The 27,656-nt window shown below is 44.7% G+C and overlaps 1 protein-coding gene across 5 annotated transcripts; it reads right to left on the reverse strand.

Annotated features, from left to right (window-relative positions):
• LOC8035031 lies at positions 1 to 27,656 on the reverse strand. 5 transcript variants are annotated; one of them, XM_040209218.2, is made up of 16 exons: positions 27,498 to 27,656; positions 25,025 to 25,042; positions 24,092 to 24,133; positions 21,551 to 21,662; positions 19,433 to 19,795; positions 18,174 to 18,539; positions 15,720 to 15,823; positions 13,668 to 13,779; positions 11,290 to 11,652; positions 10,082 to 10,447; positions 6,186 to 6,250; positions 4,401 to 4,464; positions 3,407 to 3,507; positions 1,238 to 1,350; positions 361 to 420; positions 1 to 180 (listed from the first exon to the last, which is right to left on the reverse strand). In XM_040209218.2, the coding sequence occupies exons 1-15, from the start codon at positions 27,561 to 27,563 to the stop codon at positions 408 to 410; spliced, it is 2,268 nt and encodes a 755-aa protein (XP_040065152.2). In that variant the 5' UTR covers positions 27,564 to 27,656; the 3' UTR covers positions 1 to 180; positions 361 to 407. The 5 variants fall into 5 exon arrangements, with proteins under 5 accessions (XP_040065152.2, XP_029835566.3, XP_040065150.2 ...); XM_029979706.3 differs by having other exon boundaries at positions 1 to 256; XM_040209216.2 differs by lacking the exon at positions 361 to 420.

Consider the following 27,656-nt stretch of genomic DNA (forward strand, 5'->3'; position numbering starts at 1 on the left):
TTAACATCTGAAGCAGTTAAATATTTTATTAAACGAGATGTCGGCCAGATTTATTCATCATCTTCCGCCCCTGCTCGCAGCTGAGAGGCTGGAAGATTCTAAGGTCGGTGTTGCTCATCAACGTTGCTCATCAGTGTTGCTCATCAATGTTGATCATCAGTGTTGCTCAGGATCCCTCTCCTGCGAAAGTGATTTCAGCACCATGAAATAATATATTGCATTTGGGGCCTCTCCTTATTCAATACTCGTGAAGTACCTACAAGAAAACAAAAAGTAAATTCAGTAATAAATAAGTTCAGACAATCTGCAAATTATATTTGTAGCTGTCCTTTAAATAAGCAATTTCAATCACTACAATACCTGCTCATGTTTTGGCCTGGACTTTCCACTGCCTGCATTAGCCTGCTCTAGCGAGACCATCTAAAAGTAAAGAACGTAAAAGAATAAAAAAAATTACTCTGGTCGGTAGCTGATCATTCGAATCAAATAGGACATTCCTAACACCTAACATAGCAAAGAAAAAAAAAAGTAACCGGAAAAACACGCGAAATACAAAGCACACGTTCGAAAACCGGACACCAGTTTTGAGGTCATCAAGTTCAAAAACCAAATGTTGTAGAGTTTTATCCGTAAATGAAATAACGAAGACAAACATGGACCACGTTCTGAATTAAGAGTAGCAAAATTTTAAACACACAAACACAGGTATGCACGCACGCACGAACGCCCACGAACGCGCAAGCACATGTACACACACACACAGACGTGCGAGCGCGAGCGTTAATATATCCAGCAACACGTTTGCAAAAAAAGGTTTGTTTATCTATTTACACTCGTATTCCACGCTCCTGCTCTATTCAGAAGATGGGTAACTGAGGACAAGTGTGCATACTATTTCTACTCGTTGAATGGTCTCATTGTGATCCTAAATTAACCATCGATAATGATACCGGCAAAAACTTCACTCGGCGACATAGCATTTGTAATTAAATAAGAGCCCGAGGTTTATTGGGCTCACACATTTAGGCGTATGTTGAAATTAAAACTTGCCCCAAATTTTAGGTAGAAAGGAATTAGCAAATCACCTAAAACCTTTATCTCGTTACAGGAGGGAGGTCTACTCCGCCGCCATTGCTACTACCAAGTGGCATTACATGGAGGTCCTTCAGTTAATCAGTTAATGCGTTCATGCTGTTTTTTGAAACAGTTATTTTGGTGTTTATCACTGTTTACTCACTCTCTGCCTCGCTGAGCTTTCTTGTACGCAAAGAAGCCGGCTACTCCGAGGGCAATCAGAGCCAAAGGAATCAGCACCATCATAAGAATCTTCGAAGTCGACATTCCAGCTTGCTGTTAAAAAAGAAAAAAAGGATAAATGCAAACAATCAAATTTAAAGTATAACGCAACAAAAGATTCTAACTTTTTTTTTTGCCCGCGAGATTGACGATTAACTTGATAAATTATTATAAAAGAGGGGATGGGGTAATCTCACGAAGGAAAGCGGCGTAAGACAATTTAATCATGACTCGGGATGAACCACCTGTTTCATTATCAGTTGTGTCCGGGCCAGGCTATACACCAACTCCACTCTCTGAGGTCACCCCGCTGCGGTGGCGCTGCCGTCGGTACTGCGCATGCGTAAACGCTTCCTGCCACGCGAATCTCGTATCTATGCTCGCGCAGTGCTCGCACCTGATGTGGCTGCAGAAGGCTTTATTGGGATACTAGTCTGGCGAAAGTGGGCATGCCCTAGCGAGTTCCGAGTATCACACTATGGTGGCTGGAAGGGGAAGTGTGCCAGATGCCGTATGCGCGCAACGATAAGGGAGGGCGCGATACGCGATGAAAATTTTGAGAGAGCCTGGATTGTAGAGAGGGACCATCTGAAACCGAGGGGAGCGTTTGCAGTTTAATCGCTGCCCACTTTATCATTGCGCGCGCACGGCACCCGTCCCATTTCCCCATTCTGGCCACCATAATAAGACAGTATAAAGACGCCACTAGCAAGACGGCGGCGCCCAGATACCGTAGTTTGAACGTGTGTAGCGCGCCATATTGCTTCGCTTTGAATGAAACGAAAACTGAGCATATATCTGTTGTGTGGGGTTTGATTTGACTGTGCTTCTGGTTACGTTCACAAAGTAGGTCAATTACTCGGACGTTAGTGCTTGTATCCATAAAACAAAAAGTAATCAGGAGGAGAAAGTTGGATCTTAAGTTTTCGAGTGTGTAATTATGGAAGTAATGGTGTTAGGGGTATATAGCTATTTTCAATAAGAAGCCTTTGCCCTCATAACAAATATACACGGCTAGTGGCAATAGCATAGTTTATATAAAGAATTAGGCCGTAAACCATGGTTTTCCTGATATGTATATATATATATTTTTCCATTTTACCTTAATGGCGGCCCTCTATGTCATTTGTTTATTTTGTTAAATACGTGCATTTTTTTTTCTTACCTCTACAATTGGAAATTGTACTCTTTGCATAAGACAAAACAGTAAATCATCTGTCCAGTCCAGCCTTATTGAAAAATAGATAATCAAGAATATACGTGAATTCCTTAATTAAATGCAAATGTACACGCAAAAAATAGCGTCCATACTGGAAAACAATATTCTAAATTTGTGCCCCACACGCGCATGCGATATATTTCATTTTTATTCAGAATAAAATAATGCTACGAACTAGGAGTGCGAGGAACTGGAGCCATCAATTCGTAGGGCGACTAAATTGAAATAAATAAAATTAAAAAAAAAAAATCTTTTTTCAGTGAACACGTTCGACGCTCAAGTTGCACGAGCTGCGCGCCATCTTAGGTGGACGTTTTTCATAATTTTTTTTGTTTCTTTGTTTTAGTTCAAATATTTTGGAAGGAAAAACTTTTATTAAATGAAAAGGATTCGTGGCTTCAATTTGTTTATTCTCGAATACATTTTCCCCACGGTGGAGACTAATCCTAAATTATTTTCATATAATCTTTTCGTTTCTTTTTTTTAAGATCAAGTTTGATTTTAAGCATATTTCTCTGGTATCTTCTTGCTAAGTGTTCCTAGGATAGCTTGCTTCATCGCACTGAAACAAGCACGGGCACGGGGCATTGCTTATTACATATGTTTTCGTTGTCTTTTTCGCGGTTCATTTTAAGGCGTTATTATCAGCTCATGTAGCAAGTAGATTGGTCATGCAGCTATAATGAACTCGGCCGCAGTCACTACTCCCCGAGTTTTTTTATACTGGCAGTGGACAACGAACTTAGTTGATGATTTTGCGTTTTTTCAAAGACTTTCGTATGTTTCATTTTTGTCGCTACAAGTTTCAGTTGCCGAGGAAATCGGAAGATTTTTTTTTATGTAGATGTTGTATTTTGCGTAATACAATAAAATGCTTTAGACGGGGCTTACCTTTGAACTAATTTCATCTTTGTGTGGAGCGCGCGATACATCCGTGCTGTTGGACTTGGACGTTTCGGTTGTGATGCTGACTCCCACGTGGCTGGTCGTCTCTGTGAGTGAAATGAAAAGGACGTGGGAACTTCAGACTTGCCGAATCTTCAATCTCTTCAGTTCCACACGGAACAACTCCATCGCGCCATAGATATGATGGCTTGACAATTTGCTACGAGTGTTGCTACTAACAACGAGTGTTTAGGTTTGACGGCTAAGCCCTGCTCACGCGAAAATAAAGCTTAATTGAAAACGCATAACTGGCATTTGAGATTAGTGACAAAAACTCCCTCGTTTCTCGTTGCTTAGCCTTCGAGAGAAGACACATCTGAACATCCACTTCGTAATAATTCGTAACCATCTTCATCTCGCATCGCACTAGAGGCGATTACAAAAAAAAACAAAAAAAAAAAACATTAATGTTTTGGAATACACAAAACGTCAAGAAGAAAAGAAGTCAAAACTTAACCGCAAATCAAAATAATATTCCAGTACCAAAAGTCAGGAAATACATAAATGATTAAATAAAGAGGATATGTATAATACACTGATTCGCTGGGAGTAGTCTCAATGTAGAATGCATGGTTCTTACTGGCCATTTGTGATTGGCTGAGGAAGCTTGAAGCCTGCCATAGCTCTTCCAATTGGGTGGTCTCGTTTGATCGTTTTGTTTTTATTTTTCTAATGCATTTAACGTCGAGTCGATTTGGAATTTACAATTCAAATGATTATTAAATTTAAAATGATCCTATTCACTGAACGCTCTGTAAACATAAATAGGACTTATCATATTCACGATTCTTTCTTAGTGATTGGTTCTTCGACGTTCTGATTGGCTTATGGCGCAATCTGATTGACTGCGGAACGATGATAAGATGCCTGCAACTCGCCACATCCTCTGTTTCTTAAGTTGTCAGTGACTGCAGTATGCGTTTACCGTGAGTCACCTTACCCTGTGAGTGGGAGTGTCCGCTTGTTTCACGACCCGGATGCGGAGAAGAAACTCTATCAGTGACCTGATTCAAAACCAAAAACGAAAACAAAAAATAATGAGCAACAATTGTGTGCGGACATCTCTGAATTGCAGTTTACCCCACCTAACCTTCAAGAAGCTATCGGACTAAGCAATGCTATAGACGCGAAGATAACTGAAAAGGTGATCAGATTATTAGAAGCACAAGGGAAGGAATCACTAAAGAACCCGAACTTCAAACAATTACAGTGTCAATGCGGAGGTATAGCTCGAGTTCTGTTGCGCACTTTGAAATACTGGTATTGATTGTCTCATTGGTATTCATATCGGCCGAGTCTACATGAACTACCAGGTATGAAATACCGACAAAAAAAAAAAAAAAACCAACATGATAGTTGAATCAGAAAAGCACAGATTGTGACTAGTCTTTCGATCTAGCTGTCAAATTAATTATGCAGTCACCGATAGTATATAAAAAAAACACAAAGTGTGTCCAGTTATTCCCAAAAATCTTGCTTTGTGATTCGTTCTTTGGTTTTTGTACCTGCTAATGAAGCTCTCTCATGGCTTTGAAAGGATAAGATGTTTGAGACTTTATCGAGACGCACTGCGTCTGACAGCTTAAAGAACGCCACGACGTGGCCATTGCCGAGCATTCTATCGCTGGGCAGCCAGCGATAGAATCACAAAGCAAACACTACCAGCACATTAAGCCGATCCCTGCGTTTCTTGAGCCCTCAAAGATTATAGTAATATGGTTGTTAAGCGTGTTGATGTCTAAATTACGAAAAAGAAAGAGGGAAATAGGAGACAATACAGACCGACACGGGCTTCATCTGGCTTCTCGAAGGTCGAGGGGAGCGCGTCGAAGAGGGAAAGAGTGAGGGCAGTGGCGTGAGTAAAGCAGGGGGAGATATGGCAATACCACATTAGAAGACAAAGCCTGCGCCGCGGTGGAAGAAGCGATAGGTTGTCTGAACGGCACCGCCTCGCCACAGAGCAAGTTTGTCGAAGGTTCGCTCCCATATCTGACAAACGCCGTAAGATGGTGCAGCATGACAGGAGCTCGAGGAACCGTCCTTATTTGCTTACACGTTTTTCAAGGCCGCGAGGCGCGCGATCGCACCTGCGCACGAAGACAAGAACCCGACCGTGGCCCTTACCAGGGGGATGCGCATATAGCCTCAGTAAAATTTTGGCTCTCGCCTTGTTCCCACACCTTTCGCCTGCGCCTCTCCGCCTCGTCTCCTTTCTTGCCAACGTCATCACTAGCGAATTCGCGCAACGCTGCCTAGCTGGCAAAGAAAGCACGACGCTAAAGCACGCCCAACGCCAGCAGGCACGTTTCTTCCACTTTATGTCGTATTCTCGCCGAGCTTCATTCTAGGTGGTATGCGGAGCGCCATTTCGTCTGCGTCTTTTGCAGGGGTTGTGGGGACGTCAGAACAGTGAGCTCTGATTGGCTCTGATTGAAAGGGTAGTGGGTACACCTCGAGGCAGCTTTCCTTGAGGACTATCCACTATCGTTCAATCAGAGCCAATCAGTGGTCTGCGTAACGGCGCCACCACAAACCCTGCAAAAGACGCAGAAAAACTTGTAGTCCGCATTGGCTTATGGGGGATATGCCGGCAGCTCTGCGTACGCGGTGAAAAGTGGGGGTCTGCTTCCGCATCCGTGAAATATCGGTTTTCCCAGGAGAGTGGTCCGGTCGTCGCACTTTAATCGTGATAAGTTGAGACGAGTTCCATTTGAGGTTTGCTTACATGGGCCGTTGTAGGTGCTCTTGAGGAGACCTCCGGGGTATAATAAGCCACAGTGGTCAGTTCATCTGAAAGACAGATCTCCAGATCATCAATCAATTTTAACACGAGGAAAACACTGGATTTCCTGCACTCTACATTAAATCTGGAGCGTCCGCTCTCCCGCAAAGCACTTGGGAGAGCCAATCGCCGGAATTGACGGTGGAAGGTCGGCCAGTAACAGGGCTAAAAATATAATTGGACCTAAAAAAATATGGGCTGTGACAGCATGATGAAACGTCGTGCTTATACCGCAACATATATTTTTTTTTCTTAAAGATGCTTAGTATTGTTATGTGCTGAACTTCCTCTCTAGATTCCAGCAATTGACCCCCTTCAAAATCGCGCGCCGTCTAGTAGCTGCTGCGACAACTTTCTGAATCCGCCATTTGCTTGTGCGCGTAATCTGAGCGTGTATTGGACCCGAGGGTGACGTCAGCGGTCGACGAGGGCTCGGATCCAATCACACGCTTCGTACCCCCAAAAATGGCGACCGCCAATGTTGCTTGACGAGGTATTGAAACTACCGATATTCCAAGTGCTTCGGGAGAAAGCAGACGCCGCAGTTTCCTTACCGGGTGTTAGACAAAAACAAATGCGTCGTTCGAAGGGGCAGTTAGCATAATGTTTCGCTCGCTCGTTTCCGTAGGTGTATACGGCGAGCAAGTGTTCCGAAATGCGTCTTGGGTGCATCGCAACGCAAGGAGGAGCACGCCAATAAGAGGGCAACATGAAGAAGCCTCAGGTAACGCGCGATGTTGAGGCAGTCAAGTGCGCACCGTGAACTGTAGAGGTCGGGGGAAACCAAGGTCACGTGGGCGCGTTTGGGGGCCAAACAAGCCTAGGAGGTGCGCAAAGAGCAGGCCATCTTGCACGCCGTATAGCATTCTTTAGCTATAACCGCACTCTTTCTTCATTCTGCCGTTTGCATAGAACCCTTTATGTTTGCCGTGATTGGCTGCCTATACGTGTTCAAGAAGAAAATCCACTCACAGACCTTTTTGTAGAGGATGGTATACGTGTAAATTAAATGCACCGCCCATCCTACATACTCTCCGAGGTGTTTAATTTTCATTTGTATCGCTCGTGGAAACCCGGCGACTATCTACTCCGTTGAACCGATTTTATGAACAATTTTAATTTTGGCGTTTATCTTAAAAGCAGGGGTAAAATTTGTTTACAAAGCGACTATTGAGTGATCTTTTAAGCTGGCGGAGAACATCAAACTGATGTTACACAAACAAGTGCCCAAACAGTGTTCTCCGATCCAACTACTATCGAGCCCGTTTTGGGTTTCTTTGTCTACTTTTATAGATAATTCCGGAGTCGGTGTTTTGCTCCCTTTTCCTTCCAATGCATTATGAACAATTCTGATGAGATACATTAAGTTGGCTTCCCTAACTGGCCAGAATTGCGCCATATGGTTCTGCACACTGACGCTCACAAGTTGCAATGAGGCAGGTGTGTCATACATACCCTGCCGCATAACACACGCCATACCTGTTTGGCCCAATGCACTAAAACTCAAACTACTACATACATTGAGTAAATATTCCAGAGTGCACGCTAGGGCGATAAATTGCTCGTTTCAAAAGATATGTTCATACAATAGTCTCATAATCCCAACTAGAACGCGTCTCCGAAAACAAAATCGTTTCTTTCCGTCGCAAAAATTAACTATGCATCACCGAACGCTCAGTGTCCACCCAAATGTAGCGCTAGCGGTCAGGACCAGACGCCAAAATTCCAAAGCTAACAATATAAAGGAAAAATGATCAGCCATTTTCAACGCGATGCGCTCCTGAGCGGTTAAATGGGCGCTAGGTGCCGCCCCGGGAACGAAGATTCCGAGAGCCTCGGTCACCGCTCGGGACGAGCTGGCATGCTCCGCGGCACGCGCCGTTCGCGCAAATCTTTCCCGCGACTCGGCGACGCGTTAAAAACTTTCGCTTATGTTGATGCAGCCGCAATGAATTGTAGAACCTGTTTTCGCGTACTCGAGGCAGCCTTGGGCTTCCTTCCGAGTGATCATGCACGCGCGGTAAAGTGGTGAATGACGAGCAAAAAGAAAACGCCAAATAAGAAAGAAATATTTTGTCAACCCACCTCCCAAGAAAAAAAAAAAAAGAAACAAAACGGAAGGAAAAAGAGGCGCTGGCTCAGTTTGGGTGGCTTGTAATTTTTATATTGTTGATGGCGTCAGAAAAAATCGAAAAAGCATCACTTTCCTGCAAAATGTTGCAATTCTGTTGTGTAATCGCAAAGCAGAAATGGAAAGATTTTCCCCTCTGCAGCCGTGCGCGGCGGCCATGGGAAACGCGTCGTGGCGGTGACGCGGGGATCGCTGCAGCTCAACGCCTCACGAAGAGCAGTAGAGAGAAAAAGAGTAAACATCATTGGGGAGAGCGCACGGAAACCGGTGCATCCTCACGTCGACGTCACTGAGCACGTCATTCGGAGAGTTGAGGGGTGCCGGAAACCTGAATCTTTCTTATTGTTTAAAATTATAATTAGGGCACACAGACTAAATCGCTTTTCTGTTCTTTACTTTAGAAGTGTCGGAGGACAACTCCTATAATTATTTGGCCATTGTCTAGAAATTGTTGCATAGCCGCTTTATTTTATGACTTCCGGTACGAGTCATTACAGCTGATGTCAAACTGAACATTTTAAGGTCACTTCGCGAACAACCATGCTGAGAATTTGTGGCCAGTACCATGTTTTTTTCTCGTTGTTTTCTTGACTTCTTGACCCTCTACAACGCGTGCATAATAAATTGAGCAGCAGCTGTTTGCATTGTAGCCGGGGCAAATATAGGGGGAAGCTTAAAAATAACGAATGGAGGGAAGCGAGAGTTTTTAACGCGTCGCCGAGTCGCGGGAAAGATATGCGGGAACGGCGCGTGTCGCGGAGCACGCGAGTTCGTCCCGAGCGGTGAGCGAGGCTCTCGGAATCTTGGTTCCCGGGGCGGCACCTAGCACCCATTTAATCGCTCAGGAGCGCATCGCGTTGAAGCGAGCGAACGAGTGGGCCAGCAGATAAGAAAGGACGCGCGTGCGCATTGCGCGGGTCTCGGCACCAGGCGCCGCGCCGTCAGGGAGCGCGGCGATGCAATTCGGTCGGCGCTCCCGTGTTATCCAGACTTTTGCTCACGACAGTACGCACAGCCATGTTGAGGACTATCGCCGCCCCGAGGAACCGGAGGAAACTAGACACGCGCCACGGGACCGCCACCCGTCGGAAGGAGAGGAAACTATAGGCACGCAAGCGCAAGCTTGGAATGGCGATAAAAAGCCCTCTCTGAGTTTTTGTTGACGCACACGAAAAATCCACTGAACACTAGCCATGAACTGCTTCGCTGTAAAACATGCTAATTATTGGGCGAGTACGTCCTGAATCTTGAATACACGGTAGCGCAACCGTGTATTCTAAACGTTATCTTTCTCTTCGGGATCTACCACGTATTCTGACCGTTAATTTATTCATACGTTGTAGCTGATTTTCACAAACCTTCGTACGAAAAAGAGGGCACGTTTTCGGTACTTCACTCCATTTATCCGCATGAATTTGTGGACTTCGTCTGCCTTATCTTTCTATTGAAAAAATTATAAAATAAGAAAGTTTGCCTATTACTTTTCAAATAAATAAGGTTAGTTCTGAATGAACTTTGGCATCTGACCACAACTGTTAACGCCACATATGGGCGGAGGCTGAGCGCCCAGAGACACGTTGTTTAGTTTCGCGGTAAAAAAAAAGACTGTCTATTTTCCCCCAGATTTTTCCGGGCGATTTCGCCAGACTTTTCTAGATATCCCCAGATTTCCCCAGATTTCCGCAAATGACGTATCGGAAAGACTTACCACCTTCTCCAATTGAGAACTTGACGGTACTTGGTGAGCTCACGAAGGTGTACTGGGTGAGTTTTCCCTTGATGGCGGACGTGTTGGTCACCAGATACCTCGCTCGTAGGGTGAGGATGTACCTAGTGCCACAGTGGAAACCTTCGAATTCCTGCTTCACGGCCTTCGGGTCGTTGATAATTATGTTCTTGTCGGTCCTGCCGTCGTCCACGTTGATGGCATTCGCGATGTAGCTGTGCACCGGAACGCTCGTGTTCTCTGGCGGAGTCCACCGAAGCATGATGCTTGCGGTTCTAATCCAACTCTCCTTACCACAGGATGCATAGACAACTTTCGCCTCCAAGTCTCGCGGCGCGTAGATGTCGCCTGCAAGGTAAATGAGCGCACAGCGCCAATGTAAAAAAGTAAATGTATTAAAAAAATAAAGAGAAATCTTCTTGCTTTGAAGGTAATTTTATCACACCTTTTAGGCTTTCATTTTGATTCTATGCCTTACACTTTTGTTTGTAAGATCGCCTCGAAGCTGTGGCTCTTGCGGTGAACCGAGAGAAGCGCAGAGTGTGTTTTCTCTTAAACAAAAGAGTTACTGTGCATGTACGGAACCTACACATGCTTTTGGCCAAAAGCACATCCCTCTCATAATTATTAATGTTTTTCTTACTGCATAGGTATTCCAGTCTAATATTTCTAATAACGATTACCTTAATTTTTTTTTAAGGGGAGGCAGGAAAGGGGGGAGGGGGCGGTTGCCCAATAAGAGCTTCGACGGACGCAGCGTCAAAGCGCGAAACGAGCTGGTGGCGATTAGACCTAGCAAAATCCTCGGATCTGCCGGTATGCAATACATATCAGCTGTTTTTTTACACATTTTCTGTATACGTCGTCCTTTGTCTATCTGCATTCTTGGGGCGGTGTTGTGCCTAAAATATGACGGCCTTTTTCTTTGATGAATCAAGACAAACATACGAAAGACAGAAGAAAATAATTAAAAACCCACACTTACACTTAAAAAAAAGAAAACTTGAGACAAAAGCAAAGTTGAAAAACTAGGAATATAGTGTGTTGGATACACTGTGGATTTATACTTCTTGAAGATACAGACCACTCTATCAGAGGTCACTCTATTAAAATCGCTTTTAAGTTTTCGGACTAGATCCTCACTACCATTATAAATTGATCCCTCTTTGGATGAATCGAAACTAACTTACTCCTCTTGTCGGTGTACAGTGTGGCAATTTCTTTCGGCGTGCGTACGTAGGCGAAGTCTGTCTTTCCCTCGGCGGAGTTTCGTTCAATCTTGTACTGGGCTTGCACGTTAAAAACGTAGAGCTGGCCGCATTCCAGGTTCTCGGTAACCTCGTTGGACTCTTCGCTACCGTTTATAATAACCATGTAGTCTTGATCGCCGTTCACGCCTCGCACGTGCACGACATAGCTGTTCACTTTGAAGGTCTTGTTCTGGGGAGCAGCCCAAGAGATACGGACGCTGGCCGTGCGATTCTTGGCAGTCATGTCTTCACAGTTTTGTTTATCTAGAGCCGCCGTGAAGTTTCGAGGGAGAAACTGAGGCCCTGAAAAAAAAAAAACGATTTTGAGAATTGATGAGGCAGAGTCTCATTTTCCTGTTTTTGGCTATTATATGGCACATCAAAATAAAAATATACATAAATACAGTTGAAAAGACACTCTGGAACAAACGCCTTGGAGCAAAACCGTATTAGGCCGATATGATGTTCCTGGGATTGCCAAGGTTGTGCGAAAGTTGTAACTTTCACAGAGGACAGGAAGAAGGTAGTACTGAAAGATGGCCAGGTAACACACCAAAGGAACACCTATTGGCGTTCCTCTGGCGTGCTACCTGGACATCTTTCATTTTGTCAGAGAATCCGTAGTTTTGGGACCTCGACTTCGCATTTTATCTCGAGTTTGGACCAGGCAGCATTGTCAAAAACTAGTAGGTTTGTAGAATAAGAGTACGAAAGATTGCATCGGCTCATAATGGACGCGATAGTACGCTTACACTCCGCGACACAGTCAACGCGAACACGGCATCGAAACTTCTTCGCATGTTACTAAAACAATGTGTCGGCGAGTGCAACACTTTACTGCGTAGGTTGGGGCGTACAGATAAGTACTCTCTACCTTATGATAAAAAACAGCGCGCAGAGGAAAGCGCTGCTCTTTTTTTCTCTGTCGTGTCGTCTTAAATCCAACTGGCCCAGCTTTCCAGATTAGTCTCTAAGCAAGTATTTTTTTTTTTATTTTTTTCTACCGAAAAAAAGTAATCTTATGAGGAAAACAGGGAATTTTCGCGACTGCTTGTTTGTACTAACAGTGTCGTCACATGTGACACGAACCTCTATGCGCGTTTGCTATTGCTTTCGTGGGCAATAAGTAATATGTGGCGGTTTATTCTGAGCTTCTGATCACGCTCAAACGCAGTGGTTTCCAAACAAAAAGGAAATAGGTAGAGAGAGTGGGGGAGTGGGGACGGGAGAGACGCCCCGGCGAATGTAAACCTGTGCTCCTATTGACGAGGAGATCAAACATAAGAGGCGCGTTGTCCAGCTTTCTGTTCTCCAGAGCTCAGTCTTAGCCCAATACAAGGCCCGTGGACTGGATTGATTGCTTCATCTATCTCGATCGATCTCTAAACTCCGTCTCACTAGTTGCGTGCCTTACAGGCGAAGGCAACGCCAGCTGAAGAGAGGAAGGGAGAGCACTAGGAAGGCGGGACGGGAGGGGAAGTCAATAGAGAAAGGGAGAGGACAAAGAATGTTAGAGAAGACACGAGATATCGCCTCATTCCTAGCCTTCCTAGTGCTTGCCTTATCTCTCCTCGCCTGGCGTTGCCTTCGCCAGTACTGCACGCAACTAATGACACGGAGTGTAGGCAGAGACTTGACACGAGTGTCGCCTCAGCGTTCGGACGGGACTCGAGTGAATTCGGACTTGACTTAAGGCACGAGCCGGACGCTGGACAAGCGTTCGCGTATACGTCAGCCGAGATCTCTGTCAGGAACGCAAACAAACAAATTGTGTTGCCGCTGTTCCCTTGGGTGTAGTTTTCAACTTAGCCTCTAGAGACGCGACGGTTGCACCTCCTCCGCAGTATTGCTACAAAAGTATATTTGACGCCCTAGAAGTATATAAAAAAATTTAAATTGTTTTTTGTGATTATCTTTTGACTGAACTGTAAGAGGCCGCAATACATATCCCTATTTCGGATGAAAAAGTCCTTAATTTTGAACGAGTTTATAGTAATATCAATCAATCAATCAATCAATCAATCAACCAATGAATTAATAAATTGTTTATTTAACATCAGGCACTGATGCGCAATAGAATATTGTTCTCTTGCCTCAGTTGTATCTTCTTACTTTTAACATTTTAGTTCATTTTTTTAAAGATTCTGTGTGAGGGTATATCAATAACGATTCTAATCGAATATCACTGCGTCATTCATAACTTTCGCAGTGGAAGGGAAAGCCAGAGTTCTCTTAACGGTGTTAAAGCTATAGGGACGACATTGCGCGCTATTAGATTGCAACCGGTGTTCGCACACCTATATTTACGCGTCTGATACCTTTGATGTCGTTTACGGATGGGTACGTATGCTTCGGAGTTGGTGTTGGTGTTGGCGACGTCCACGTGATGGCTTCGGCTGACTTTCGGGTTTCCTTGTCATGGAGTCCAGGCTGGAAAAGGCCATTGATTGACACCACCTGCCATTCCTCGGCTACAGTTAAAGCCGAATTAGCGACAGAAAGAAGCGTTTTGAATGGATATAATTTCTGGTGGATATACACGTCTGCGGGTACAACACACAGCAGGCGCCGCCATCCTGTTGTCTGTCATTGTGCACCCCTAATCTCTATTGCAGTAAGCTGGATCACGGATCGAGGTTTGTCTTGCTGGGGTATAGCGGGACCACCGGCAGCCGTCGCGTGAAACCGGCTAATGCATGGGACTCTATAGTAGAAACTGGGAAGACTGCAGTTTCTTACCTTATTAGGTTGTTCTTCACTATGAAACGTTTATCGTGTTTTTTTCGGGAAAGACTGTTAATGTTCTGGGCGCAAATATCGAAAGAGTATTTAAAGAATATACGTTAATTATTCATTATAACGACAAATACAGCCATCAGGCTCAAAAGACAAACGTGCGATTGTCATTTACGGATATTGTGGATCATAAACAGGTTATTTCTAAACACGACGGGTATATTTCAAATTTCGTTAAAGTATCCCTCCAAAAAAAAAAAAAAACGGAAAGAAAAAAAATTAAACAGGCTAATTGGGACACGCGTGTCGAAAAATAAATTTTACGCGAAAAAAAATTAGAGCAATATTGACGGCGAGAAATTTCTTTTATAATCTGCACGCGAAGTTTATGACGTCACTGGTCATTCCGGAATGACCGGTCGTGAGGGCGAAGCCACTCCAGCTCTCCTCCACGCGCCCGAAATGCGAAGAGAGAAAGCAAGTCGAGAGGAGATGACTGCCGAGTGAATCCCGTCTCGCGCCATCAATATTTCGCAAACAATATTTTTTCCCCTATAATTTATTTTTTGACACAATTGTACAACCAGTCTGCAAAAAAAAAAAAAAAGAATATGGACGACAGGGTTTTTTAACTTGCAACAAATCGTTTTACTGGCTTCAACTGACCTCCCGAAGGTCGACGGGAGCGCGTCAAAGAGGGAAAGATAGAGGGCAGTGCGAGAGAGAAGCAGGGGGAGGGGGGGGGGGGGGCGGGATATGGCAGTTGCACTTTAGAAGACCAAAACCTGCGCCGCGGTGGAAGAAGAGAGAGGTTGTCTGAAGGGCACCGACCGCGGAGCGAGTGTGTCGAAGGTTCGCTCCGATTTCTGACCTACGCCGTGAGATGGCGCAACATGACAGGACCTCGACAAACCGTCCCTATTTGAGTACACGCTTATGGAGGCAGCGAGGCGCGCGATCGCACCGGCGCGCGAACACACCAACCCGACAGCGGCCCTTCGCGGGGAATACGCGTAGCCCGAGTGAAATTGTGACACTGGCCTTCCTCCGACACCTCTTGCATGCGCCTCTATGCCCCCTCTCCCTCGTTGCCTACGTCATCACTACTGAATCCACGCAACACCGCCTACCTGGTGTCAGCGTCACCACTAAAGCGTCTTTAAGCGTCTCACAAAAAGTGCGATGCTATAGCACGGCCGACGCCAGGAGGCACATGTCTTTCACTTGCGCCATATTCTCGTCGAGCCTCAACGCGCTTGCCGCTTGAGGTGGGTCGGAGATCCACCAACGATGACGTAATACTCAGGCCTTGTCTTCTGGGTAGTACGCGGAGCACACGTTCGTCTGCTTCTTTTGCGGGGGTTGCGGTGACGTCAGAACGCCGAGCTCTGTTTTTCTCTGATTGAATGATAGTGAGTGTGTATAGACCTCGAGGCAGCTTGCTTTGTGGTCTACCGACAAAACTTCAATCGGAGCCAATCAAAGCTGGGTGTTATGGCGTCACCACAACCCCTGCAAAGGAAGCAGACGAACTTGCGGTCCGCATTGGCTTATGCCCCATAAGCCAATGCGGAGCGCATTGCTGGCAGCTCTGCGTGATAAGTTGTGACGAGTTGGATTTCAGGTTTGCTTACATGGGCCGTGACTTTTGTCTGGAAAGACGTGCGTGCAGACGAAGGCGTTGTAGGTGCTCTTGAGGAGGCCTCAGGGGTATAATAAGCCACAGTGGTGAGTTCGTCTGCAAGACAGAGCGCACAGATCATGAATCATTTTAACCCGAGGAAAACACTGGTATAACTACGCACTAAGTGTTGGAGCGTCTGCCTCCGGCAAAGCACTTGGGAGAACCAATCGCTGCAATTTACGGAGGGAGGATGGTTCTGACGGTGTTAAAAATATATTTGGAATTAAAAACAATATGGGCTGTCACACCATGAAGAAACGTCGAGCTTATACCGAAACATATATATATATATATACATATATATATATATATATAGATATAAAGATATAGTATATATATATTTTTTTACTGAAAGATGTTTAGTTTTTTTATTTGCTGAACTTCCTTTCTGGATTCCAGCAATGGACCCCCTTCAATATCGCGCGCCGTCAAGTAGCTGCTGCGCCAATTTTCCGAATTCGCCATTTTGTTTTTGATCGTATTCTGAGCGTGTATTGGACCCGAGGGTGACGTCAGCGTTCGGCGAGGACTCGGATCCAAACACACGCTTCGTGCCCACAAAAATGGCGACCGCCGATGTTTCTTCATTAGGTATTGAAACTATGAATATTCCAAAATGCTTCAGGAGAAATCAGACGCCACAGTTTCTTTAGCGGGTGTTAGACAAACATAAATGCGTCGTTCGCAGAGGCAGTAAGTATAAGGTTTCACGCACTCGTTGTCCTTACGTGTACACGGGGAGCGAGTGTTCCGAAATGTGTCTTCGGTGCATCGGAAGGAATGGAGGAGCACGTTAATAAGAGGGCAACATCGAGAAGCCGCGGGTAACGCGCGATGACGAGGCAGCCAAGTCTGCACCGTGATTGGTTGAGGTTGGGGGAAACTAAAGTCACGTGGGCGCGTTTGGGGGCCAAATAAGCGTACGAGGTGCGCAAGGAGCGGACCATCTTGCACTCCGTATAGTGTTCTTTAGTTATAATCTTACTCTTTTTTCGTTCTGCCGTTTGCCTAGAACCTTTTATGTTTGCCATGATTGGCTGTCTACGTGTTCAAGAAGAAAAGTCAACTCAAAGACATTTTTGTAGAGGATGGTATACGTGTAAATTAAATGTACCGCCCATCCCGCACACTGTCCGAGCTGTATAAGGTTCACTTGTATCGCTCGTGGAAACCCGGTGACTATTCATTCCGCCAAACAGATTTCGTGATCCATTTTATTTCGACGCTTATCTTAAAAGCTGGGATAAAATTTGTTTACACCAAGCGACTATTTAGTGATCTTTTAGGCTGGCGTAGAACATCAAACTGGTGCTACATGAAAAAGCGCCCAGACAGTGTTCTCCAATCCAGCTACTATCCAGCACGTTTTGGGTTCCTTTAAACACTCTTATTAGATATCTCCGGCTTTGATGTTTTGCTTGCTTTTGCTTCCAGTGCATTATGAACAATTCTGACGAAATAGACAGAATCTCAATACTGTAAACGACGTATTTTTTGCGAGATCAGTGTTTCGCGATTTAGGTAAAAGCCCATGTTTTGAGATAATTCGCAAGTTCTACTTTTCGCGACATGGTAGGATCTCAATATAGACTTCAATTTGTTTACATTTCACCAGAATTGTTCGCGGGACCTATTTTTCGCGAATTGTAAGTGATCCGCGAGAATTAGGACCGCGCGAATATTAGTTCGTTTACAGTCTATCATTCTGCACACTCACGCTCGAAAGTTGAAGTGAGGCAGGTGTTTCATACATAGTGTGCTGCATGACACACGCTAAATGTCTTTTGGCTTAATGAACCTAAAATCACACTACGTCGCAAAAATGAACTATAGATCACAGAATGTCCATATCCACCGAAATATGTAGCCCCAACGGTTCGGGCCAGATGCCACAGTTTCAGAACTAACCGTCATCATAAACATTGTAAATATTCGGCGACTTTCTGCTGAATCTTAAAAAACAAGGTGGCGCTACCATGTATTCTAGCCGTTGTCCTTGTCTTCGAGATTTGAAATACATTCTAACCGTCACCTTATTCAAAAGTCATAGGCGATATTCAAGAAATTTCAACAGAAAAAATGGGGCCCTGTGTTTGTAGTTGACCCAATTCATCCACATGTAGTTGTGCACTATATCGGCCCAATTTTCCTTTGAAAATTTGTCAAAATTGTTTATTACTTTAGAATTCGATAACGGTTATTTCTGTAACTTTGGTATCTGATCCGAACTGTTAGTGCTACATTTAGGCGGAGGCTAAGCGCCTGGCGACGCGTTGTTTAGTTTTGCGGTAAAGGAGGAGGCTGTCTATTTTCCCACAGGGTTCTCCAGGCGATTTCGACAGACTTTTCCAGATATTCCCCGATTTACCCAGTCTTCCCCAAATGACGTATCGGAAAGACTTACCACTTTCTCCAATGGAGACCTTGACGGTACTTGGTGAACTCTCGAAGGTGTACTGGGTGGGTTCTCCCGTGAAAACGGACCTGTAGGTCACCAGATACCTCGCTTGTAGGGTGAGGATGTACCTAGTGCCACACTTGAAACCTTCGAATTCCTGTTTCACGGCCTCGGGGTCATTGATGATTATGTTATTGTCGGTCCTGCCGTCGTCCACGTTGATGGCGTTTGCGATGTAGCTGTGCACCGGAACGCTCGTGTTCTCTGGCGGAGTCCACCGAAGTATGATGCTTGCGGTCCTAATCCAACTTTCCTCGCCACAGGAGGCATAGACCACTTTCATCTTCAAGTCTCGCGGCGCGTAGATGTCGCCTGCAAGGTTAATGCGCGAACAGCGCCAGTATTAATAAAAGGGTCAATGTATTAAAAGAAATGGAAATACTTTTAAGCTTTCATTTGATTCTATGCCCAATACTTTTGTTTTGAGGTCGCCTCGAAGCTGTGGCTCTTGCGGTGAAACGAGACATGCACAGAGAGTGTTCTCTACTAAACAAGTGCTACGGTGCATGTACGGCCCCTACAAATGCTTCTCAAAGAAGCACACACTTGTAACAATTATTATAATTATTAAGTTTTTTTTCCTACTGTATGGGTATTCTAAACTAATATTTCCAAAAACTATTGCTTTTCTTCTTTTTTCTTGTGTGTGCGTGGGGGGGGGGGGGGGGGGGAGTGGGGGGCGGGGGCGGGTATGGGGGCGGGGGTGCTCATTAATAACTTTGACGGACGGAGCGTCAAAGCGCAAACAAGCTGGTGACGATTAGACATCACAAAATCCTTGGGTCTGCAGTTGTGCAATACAAAGCAGCTGTTCTTTAAACGTTCTGCATTTATGTCGTTGTTTGCCTACCTGCACTCTCGGTGTTGTGTTGTGCCTATACTACGACGGCTTTTTTTTTTTTTTTTTTGTCTTTTTTCGTGAATTAAGACAAATATACAAAAGAGAAAGAACACAAATAAAGAAATCCACACCCACATTTAAAAAAGAATACTTGAGACAAAAATAAACAATAAAACCTTGGAATATAGTGTGATGTATACACTGTGGGTTCATACTTCTTGAGGATACAGTCCACTTTATAGGAGGTTACTCTAAAGCCGTGGATTAAAGTAGGAGTTACTACAATCGCTTTTAAATTGTAGGAGTAGAGCCTCACTAACCTTCGTAAATTGATCACACTTGGAATTAATAGAAACTAACTTACTCCTTCTGTCGGTGTACAGTGTGGCAATTTCTTTCGGCGTGCGTACGTAGGCGAAGTCTGTCTTTCCCGCGGCGGATTTTCGTTCAATCTTGTACTGGGCTTGCACGTTGAAAACGTAAAGTAGGCCGCATTTTAGGTCCTCGGTAACCTCGTTTGACTCTTCGCTACCGTTTATTATAACCATGTAGTCTTGATCGCCGTTCACGCCTCTCACGTGCACGACATAGCTGTCGACTTTGAAGGTCTTGTTCTGGGGAGCAGACCAAGAGATACGGACGCTGGCCGTGCGATTCTTGGCAGTCTCGTCTTCGCAGTTTTGTTTGTCTAGAGCCGCCGTGAAGTTTCGAGGGAGAAAATGGGGTCCTGAAAAAGAAAAAAAAAAACGATTTTGGTAAGCAATGAGACAGATTCTCATACTCCTCTCCTTGGTATTTATATGGCGAACCAAAATAAAAATATACATAAATACAGAAGAAAAAACATTCTGGAACAAACGCCTTGGAGCAAAACCGTATTATGCGGATATGAGGTCCCTGGGATTGCCAAGGTTAGTCGTCTCACTGGCGGGCTACCTGCTATCTTTCAATTTGTCAGAGAGTTCGTAGTTTGGGACCTCGACTTCGCATTTTATCTCCAGTTCGGACCACGCAGCTTTCTGAAAAACTAGTAGATTTCCAAAAAAAAAAAAAAAAAAGAGTATGAAAGATTGCATCGGCTCATATTGGACGCGATAGTACGCTTACACTCCGCGACACAGTTAACGCGAACGCGGCATCGACACTCTTTCGTTTGTTACTAAAAGAATGTGTTGGAAAGAACAACACTTTACAGCGTAGGTTGGCGTCTACAGCTAAGTGCTCTCTACCTTATGATAAAAAAAAAAACAGCTCGCAGAAAACTCCGTTTTTTTTGTCTTTTTTTATTATGTTGTCTCAATACCAACTGGCCCAGCTCACCACATTACTTTCGACCTCAGCAGTTTTGTTTTCTTTTTTCTACGAAAAAAAAAAATTAGGAGGAAGACAGAGAGAATTCGCGGTTGCTTGTTCGTACACATGTGTCACACGTTCGTGTCACATGTGTCGTCACATGTGACACGAGCCTCTAGGCGTGTTTGCCTAGAGGCTGGTGGCCAATTAGCGGCCAATTAGTAATACATATGCGGCGGTTTAGTTCGTGCTTATGTTCACGAGCAAATGCTGCGATAAAAAAAAAATAAAGAAAGAGAGAGGGGAAGAGAGAGAAAAAAAAAAAGAGGGAGAGGGGGGACGGATCGAGATGCCCCGGCGATTGTAAATCTATGTTCCCTTTGGAGAGGAGATCAAACATAGGAGGTACTTTGTCCAGCTTTGTGTTCCCCATAACTCGGTTTTAACCCAACACAAGCCCCGTGTACTGGATTCGTTGCGATCTCTATCTCGATCGATCGCTAGGCGGAGACTCGACGCGAGTGCCGTCTCAGCGTTCGGACGGGACTCGCAGTGAATTCAGACTTGAGTGATAGAACAAGAGCACGAGCCGGACGGTATACAAGCGTGCGGGTATACGTCAGCCGAGATCTCCGTCAGGAACACAAACAAACCAATTATGTTGCCGCTGTTCCCTTGAGTGTAGTTTTCAACTTCGCCTCTAGAGGCGCGACGGTTGCACCTCTTCCCCAGTATTGCTACAAAAGGTTTTTCGACGCCCCAGAAGTATTTTAGATTTTTGTTTAATATTTCTTTTGATTTTCTTTTGACTGATAATACGAGGCTACATTACCTATACTTGTTTCGTATGAAAAAGTTATTAATTTTCAATGAGTTTATAGTAATGCCAATAAATCAATCGATCAATCAACCACTGAGGCGCTTATTTAACAGCAGGCACTGATGCGTAATAGAATATTGTTCTCTTGCCGCAGCACTCTCTTTTTTGTTTCTTATTTTTTTAAGATTCTGTGTAAGGGCGTGCAAATATTGACCCGAATCGAATATCACTGCGTCATTCATAACCTTCGCAGTGGAAGCGAAAGCCGGAACAATGGGTTTCCTTAACGATGTTAAAGCTATAGGGATGACATTGCGCGCTATTGGATTGCAACCGGTGTTCGCACGCCTATAATTACGTGTCTGTTACCTTTGATGTCGTTTACGGATGGGTACGCTTGCTTTGGAGTTGGTGTTGGTGTTGGCGACGTCCATGTGATGGCTTCGGCTGGCTTTCGGGTTTCCCGGTCATGGAGTCCAGGCTGGAAAATAATGCATTGGTTGACACCTCGTGTCATTCCTCAGCTACTCCTAAAGCCGAGGTAGCGACAGAAAGAAGGGTTCTTAATGGACAGAATCTGTGGTGGATATACACGTCTGCAGGTACAACACACAGCCTATAGGCGCCGCCAGTCTGTTGTCTGTCATTGTGCACCAGTGATCTCTATTGCAGTAAGCTGGATCACGGATCGAGGTTTGTCTTGCTGGGGTCTGGTGGAGTCGTCACCACCGGCAGCCATCGCTTGAAACCAGCTAATGCACGGGACTCTATTGTAGAAACTGGGAAAACCAGTTTCTTACCTTAGTAGGGTGCTCTTGGCGATGAAACGTTTGTCGTGTTTTCCGGGAAAGACAGTTAATGTTCTGGGCGCAAATATCAAAAGTGTTAAAATACTAATCCTTTTTGTATTAATGTTTTGTGGTTGAGGGTCGAGGGTGGCGACTTTGTTGGGCGTAAACTGTGATGCGGTTCAGTGAAATAACTGTTGCCGAGAGTCAATGTGGAGTTGTTATTGATCTCGAAGTCATCAGAGTTTAGCACACGTTAAGTTAGAAGGCCTTTACCGGGAACATGCGCATTGTTTCAAGAGCTTGTACAAAGCACTTCTGGTGTATGCTTGTGCTTTGAACTGCAATGAGGGATTAAGTGACAAACTAAAACTCGGAGCGCATCATCTATTTGTTGAACATGTCCTTATTTAGCAACTGAAGCAAGCGACGCGGGCGCAATCCGTGGTGCTCCGGTACATTTGATTTCTTTAATCGGCGATTGAACGCTTGATAAGTACCTATTCGATCCCCAAACACCTGATGTAAGGATCGCAGGACCGATATAATGACCCCGAGGATTGTCAAGGTGAGTAAGATACTCGCCTTTTAGCACCGCGAACAAGCTTAAATAATCATACTTTTGTGTGTTTCTCGCATTGACTTGCATGTATTGCCTGGTGTCAAGCAATGGCAGCCAGTGGTGGCATCAACGGGCTCCTGATCCAGGATCTAGCCTACTGCAATTGAGATCAATGGTGTACACTGGCCGATCTCCAAGCCCGGATGGTTGTATGGATCGACAGTATTTGCTATATACACTTTGTATGGGGTGGCGGCTTTCACCACCTTGCCTAGAAACATTGGCACCTCTTTCCTTGTAAAGGCCGAGCCTATCTGGGAACCATGGTTCCGGCCTTATCGGTGTTTAGCATTTAGTGTTTACGCTAGGTGGTGCAAGTTACCTCCCGTTATAAAGGATACAGCTGCTAAGATCTCTTTAATAAATCTGGGCCCGTAGCTGCCAGACAGCCAACCCTCAGATAGAACCATATCGACAAAAGTCAATATATTTTTTTAGTTCCGGTGATGGGCTTTGTTTTGTCAATCAGGGTGGCTAAAGTCCTTCAGAAATGCGATTACTTGCAACCGTAAATTGAATAATATAGACCTTCTCTGTGTACTCTCGTCCCCAGCCCCCTAATAGGCGTATCCGGTATGGGTGACGAAAAAATAACCCAACGTTTCAATCTGCAAATAGTAAAAAAATAAAGGGGAGGCAAAACGACAAAGTGTGACGTTTACGCTTATATTCTAAATGCATTCTATTGGCGTGGCAAAGGCAAAACAATGTTTTCGCCCATACTGGAAGTGACGTCAATTCAAGATGGCGGCGCACTTGCAGAAAAGATCTATAGGGTGGCTCAAGTGGATCCGACGCCGTAAAACGAGCCAGAAAAATCGGAGCTTGTGCATATAAATTTTAAACTTTAACCGAATGTGCAGTGAGCAGGTCAGTTTGCAGTGTGAAATAGCAAGGTGTCTTTTTTTTCCCCGCTAAAAATAGAGCAACAGTTTCGCAAAGTCAACGTTAGGCGCGTTCGCAAACGACCAAATTATCGACGCTATCAAGTTGTGGCGCCATCTCTCGATAGGCGCAGCGAGCAGTCAACAGAGTGCGTCGTCTGCTTGCTTTGCTTATCGTGGGATGTCGCCACAAGTTAAAACCGTCGCCAACTCTACCATCTGCGAACGGTCCCAACGTTGACTTTGGCAAGTTTGCTGCTCTCATTTGTTTACAACTTTACAGGAAGAAAAAAACGTCTTGTAATTTTTCACAGTACAACTGTCCTGTTCAGTGCACATTCGATGAAAGTTTAAGCTCTCAATGTGCAGGCGCATATTTTTACGACTCGACTTACAACGTCCGATTCGCTTGAGATACCCAATTCATGTTCATGTTAATATCGGATTGACTCCAGCGTTGCCACTAAAGTTACTTTATTGCTAATCGGTGACATATGCAGTCGCAAACCGCATTGGGTGAATAGTAATGGTTTTAATTACGTCTGCATTTTTATGACTTAAATTTTACTTTGATTATGATTGTTGTAATAGGAGCAAACCATCCCATTGAACCCACGTGAATTAGGTTCGGGTCCACCGGGTTCAGCATGTAGTGATTCTGTTTTCCGAGATTTGCGAAGAAAGAGACACACATGCATATTAGAGAAGGGAAATGTTGAGATCAAAAATATCTGCACCCAACTAGCACAGTTCTTTGGATGAAAATTTATTTTTGTCTGGGAACTTAGGGCCTCAAAGAGCCCGAAGAAGCCAAGACAGAGCCAAACTTGACTTCCTTCGGCCAGAGTCCGGGTATCTTGACCTTAGTTCATCAAACAAATGCCAAAGTTATAGGCTTCATTGATGGTATAGTTTAGCTGGCATCTGGAATGTTGGGGCCTAAATCGCCAAAGAATTGTCCCGATTTAGGCTTTAGCTCTGCTCGTTTTCGGTTCACACGTGACAGACATAGACCGGCCCTGCGGCAATTATGTGACGAGCCAGAGAAAAGTCATAAAAGCACCAAATAAAGCTATCCCCCCCCCTCCCCCAACTAACGAGCCGAACATCTCATTAGCGCTCCGTAGCCAATGACATCGTGGTATTAGCCGATGGGAACGCCGCAGGACAAATTACGAAACAAGATGCGTGAGCATCGCAGGCCACGCTTAGCGAATCTTAAAATCTCAGAGGTTATGTACAGTGTGTAGCTCAATGGAGCTATACTATATTTTAAATCAACGCGTACAAATCTCTTTGTTTGGATTTACTTCGCGAAGTCTAGAAATGCAAAAGCTTATGTTGAATGTATGACAGCTTTGTAACCGTTAAAACTACCCTACCCATGAGCCCAATTAGTCGGAAACACATACAACAAACAAGGGTGCAGGACGATTGAAGCTGTATTTCCCCACCGAAGCAAAATAATCGCTATTAATTTTTGAAATTCAGAGGTACTTTCGTCGCGAACGTGACTTCTTTTCCCCAAGAAACACGGTGAAACACTTACCTCCATAACCGGAACGTCCTGTGGTTGGTGGTTGGCATCCGTTTTCCGCACGTGGTCCATGTGATATGAGGCACACAGAGTTAAGATTGAAATACACTTGTTTATGTTCCACAAAACAAAGCTCAATACAATACTCACATTTTGAAGCGATAATAAAAGAAGCTCACTCACCCTCTGGCGTGCAACTCGCTTGTGCACAAAAGTATGTGGAGCGCAAGTTCGTCTGCTTTTTGCACAGGGGTTGCGATGATGTCAACACGCCAAGCCCTTATTAGCTGATTAAAAACAATTGTGGCTAGACCTCAAGGCATCTAGCAATAATGTCTACCCACTATCCTTCCAGTCAAAACCAATCAGAACTCGGCAGCGTTCTGACGTCACAGCAAACCCTGCGCAAGAAGCAGTTGACTTGGTCTCCGCATAAATTGAACGAGGTAAGACAAATGATAAACAAAGTAAAACGAGGGGCAAAACCAGGCGTGCTTGTGTCATATTTTGTTTTATGTATTAATTTTTGTTTTGTTTTACGTAACTGGCACCAATGCGTTGATCGCCGCGTTTATTATACATTAAATGTCAACCCCTTAAAGCGATGTCCGAGTATACGACCGTCGTCGGGCTGGTGGGAAAATAAGTTCTCATTTTTGTTTTTGCGGTTAATTCAGAGTCCGTCACTTCTGTTCCGGGTCACAGTCTAAACTTAGCAGATCCAAGGTTCTTCATATTATTAACTAGCATAGGACATTCATAAAAATTATTACTAATCGTGGCACTCACATTTTTTTCTACTTTTGGTGTTGAAACATGGTTTTATATCATTTACTAATAAAAATAAAACCACGACAAGAAGACATAATATAATACATACTTCTGTCCAAGAATCGAATCTTTAAATTTACACCTTTACATGCTCTCTCTCCTGTAACGTTTCATAATTTTTTTGTACTTATCACCATAACAAAACACATACTCATATACATAGGCCCGAAAAGGAAAAAGAAACAATTGTCATTACTTGGATGTCAAGTGTATCTCTTCAACGGAGCCTCTTTTCTATTTATCTCGTAGATTCTGTACTCCAAAGAAAAGAAAAAATGATACTAGAGGTCTAAACTATTATAGTCACCATTAAGCCACCATACTTCGTTTCAGGTTAGGCCTGACCGCGGTTAAAGCTTGGGCTTAATGTGCACAGTCCAGCAGCGCTAAAACTGCATCTTCACGAGGCTCGTTGTCTTTGTATATTTGCTCTCACCAACTGAACAAATCACGCACAAAAAAGGTGCAGGTTGGGGGTGCATTCAGTGTGCATGATTGGTTTATAGTCGGCAATAGGAAACAAGCAAATGCCAAGAACTCCATGACACTGCAGTTTTGGCGCTGCTCTGTTGGCTCCACTTAGGCCCGTTCACACTCTTGCAACCGAGTACGACCGAGAGAGACGAGACTTGGTGAAACCTCTTATACTTTCCTAGAAGGAGAGAACACACTGGCACTCTGGTGTCATCTATGCGGTGACCCTGGAACTGCATTTCACAAGAGCGAAAATTTTGCGGGATTTCCGAGGTCAAATATGCGTAATACCTATAAGAAAGGCTCGTCTATAATGTTGGCAAAAGTTTTTCGAGCCAAGAAAGAAAGCATAATGCGCGAGACAAATAGAAAGTATGCCGGACCGCCAAGTTTACACTGCTACCCAATAGATGGCGCCAGTGTGTCCTCTCGTTGTTTGCGTGTCTATTGTGGACTCTCGTTTTAAAAGAGAGTGCGCCACAAAATACATACATACATTCATACATTGGAAGAGATATTCCAAGGTTCCAAGGCACCCAGTTCTAAGAGGTCGCAAGTGTGTGAACGGGCCTTTAGAGTGCCTCAGTGTTGCTTGCTGGCCGCGTCTTGCTAGGGTGGCGACATCTTCTGGGGAAGCAAGTGCCGCCTGTTCGGCCGCGGCCGCCATTTTTCCCTCCCGCGGTCTGGTGAACTCGTATACGCGAGACCACTGGATCGGCTTGTGCTCACGAAAATACCGAATTATAAAGTACTCCATTGGTTCGGGATATAAGGTATTTCAAGTAAAGACGCTTTCCTCGACTCGGTAATGCAACGAAGCGTTGCAAAACCCGGCGATCTTTACAGTGTTTTCGAAATATCGTTAGAAGGCATCGGCGCAAAATCAATCGCGTAGTTCACCGAACACATGATTCGCGTGTTGCCAAAGTCATCCCTCGTTGTTTCACGAGTGCTAATGCTGAAAACCTGCGTAAACCGTCCACAAACGGCTAAATGTGAGCGGGAGGTAAGATGGCGGTTTGTCTAGCAGACGACAGAGTTAAAGTGCTCACTCTCGGAGGGCAGTCAGCTCAACATCGAGACAATCTAAACTGCATCAGTTCCTACCGTCGGCTGCGGTCGTACGTATAGCGACATTGAAAGTGAACCACTAAATTTCGAGTAGAAAATTCAAACTTACGCCATACGAAAATTCGGGGGACATCAAAGACACCAAGCACACGAAGAACAAGCCGAGGTCCTTCATGGTGACGAGCGCCTCGCGGTCGTCTCTGTGGCAATCCTAAGAGAGAACGACTGTGCCGTTCAGCTGCTCTTGACGTTATGAGTGTTCGCGATC

This window comes from Ixodes scapularis, unplaced genomic scaffold, assembly GCF_016920785.2.
Source record: "Ixodes scapularis isolate PalLabHiFi unplaced genomic scaffold, ASM1692078v2 PGA_scaffold4__175_contigs__length_147842914, whole genome shotgun sequence".
NCBI classification, from domain to species: Eukaryota; Metazoa; Arthropoda; class Arachnida; order Ixodida; family Ixodidae; genus Ixodes; species Ixodes scapularis.

Coding starts and splice junctions, on each gene's coding strand:
- LOC8035031 (XM_040209216.2), bottom strand. CDS start 27,563: ATGAAGGACCTCGGCTTGTTCTTCGTGTGCTTGGTGTCTTTGATGTCC. Junction 3,508..4,400: donor CGGACACTCCCACTCACAGG/GTAAGGTGACTC, acceptor TTTCACTCACAG/AGACGACCAGCCACGTGGGA. Junction 181..1,237: donor AAAGCTCAGCGAGGCAGAGA/GTGAGTAAACAG, acceptor TCACTTTCGCAG/GAGAGGGATCCTGAGCAACA.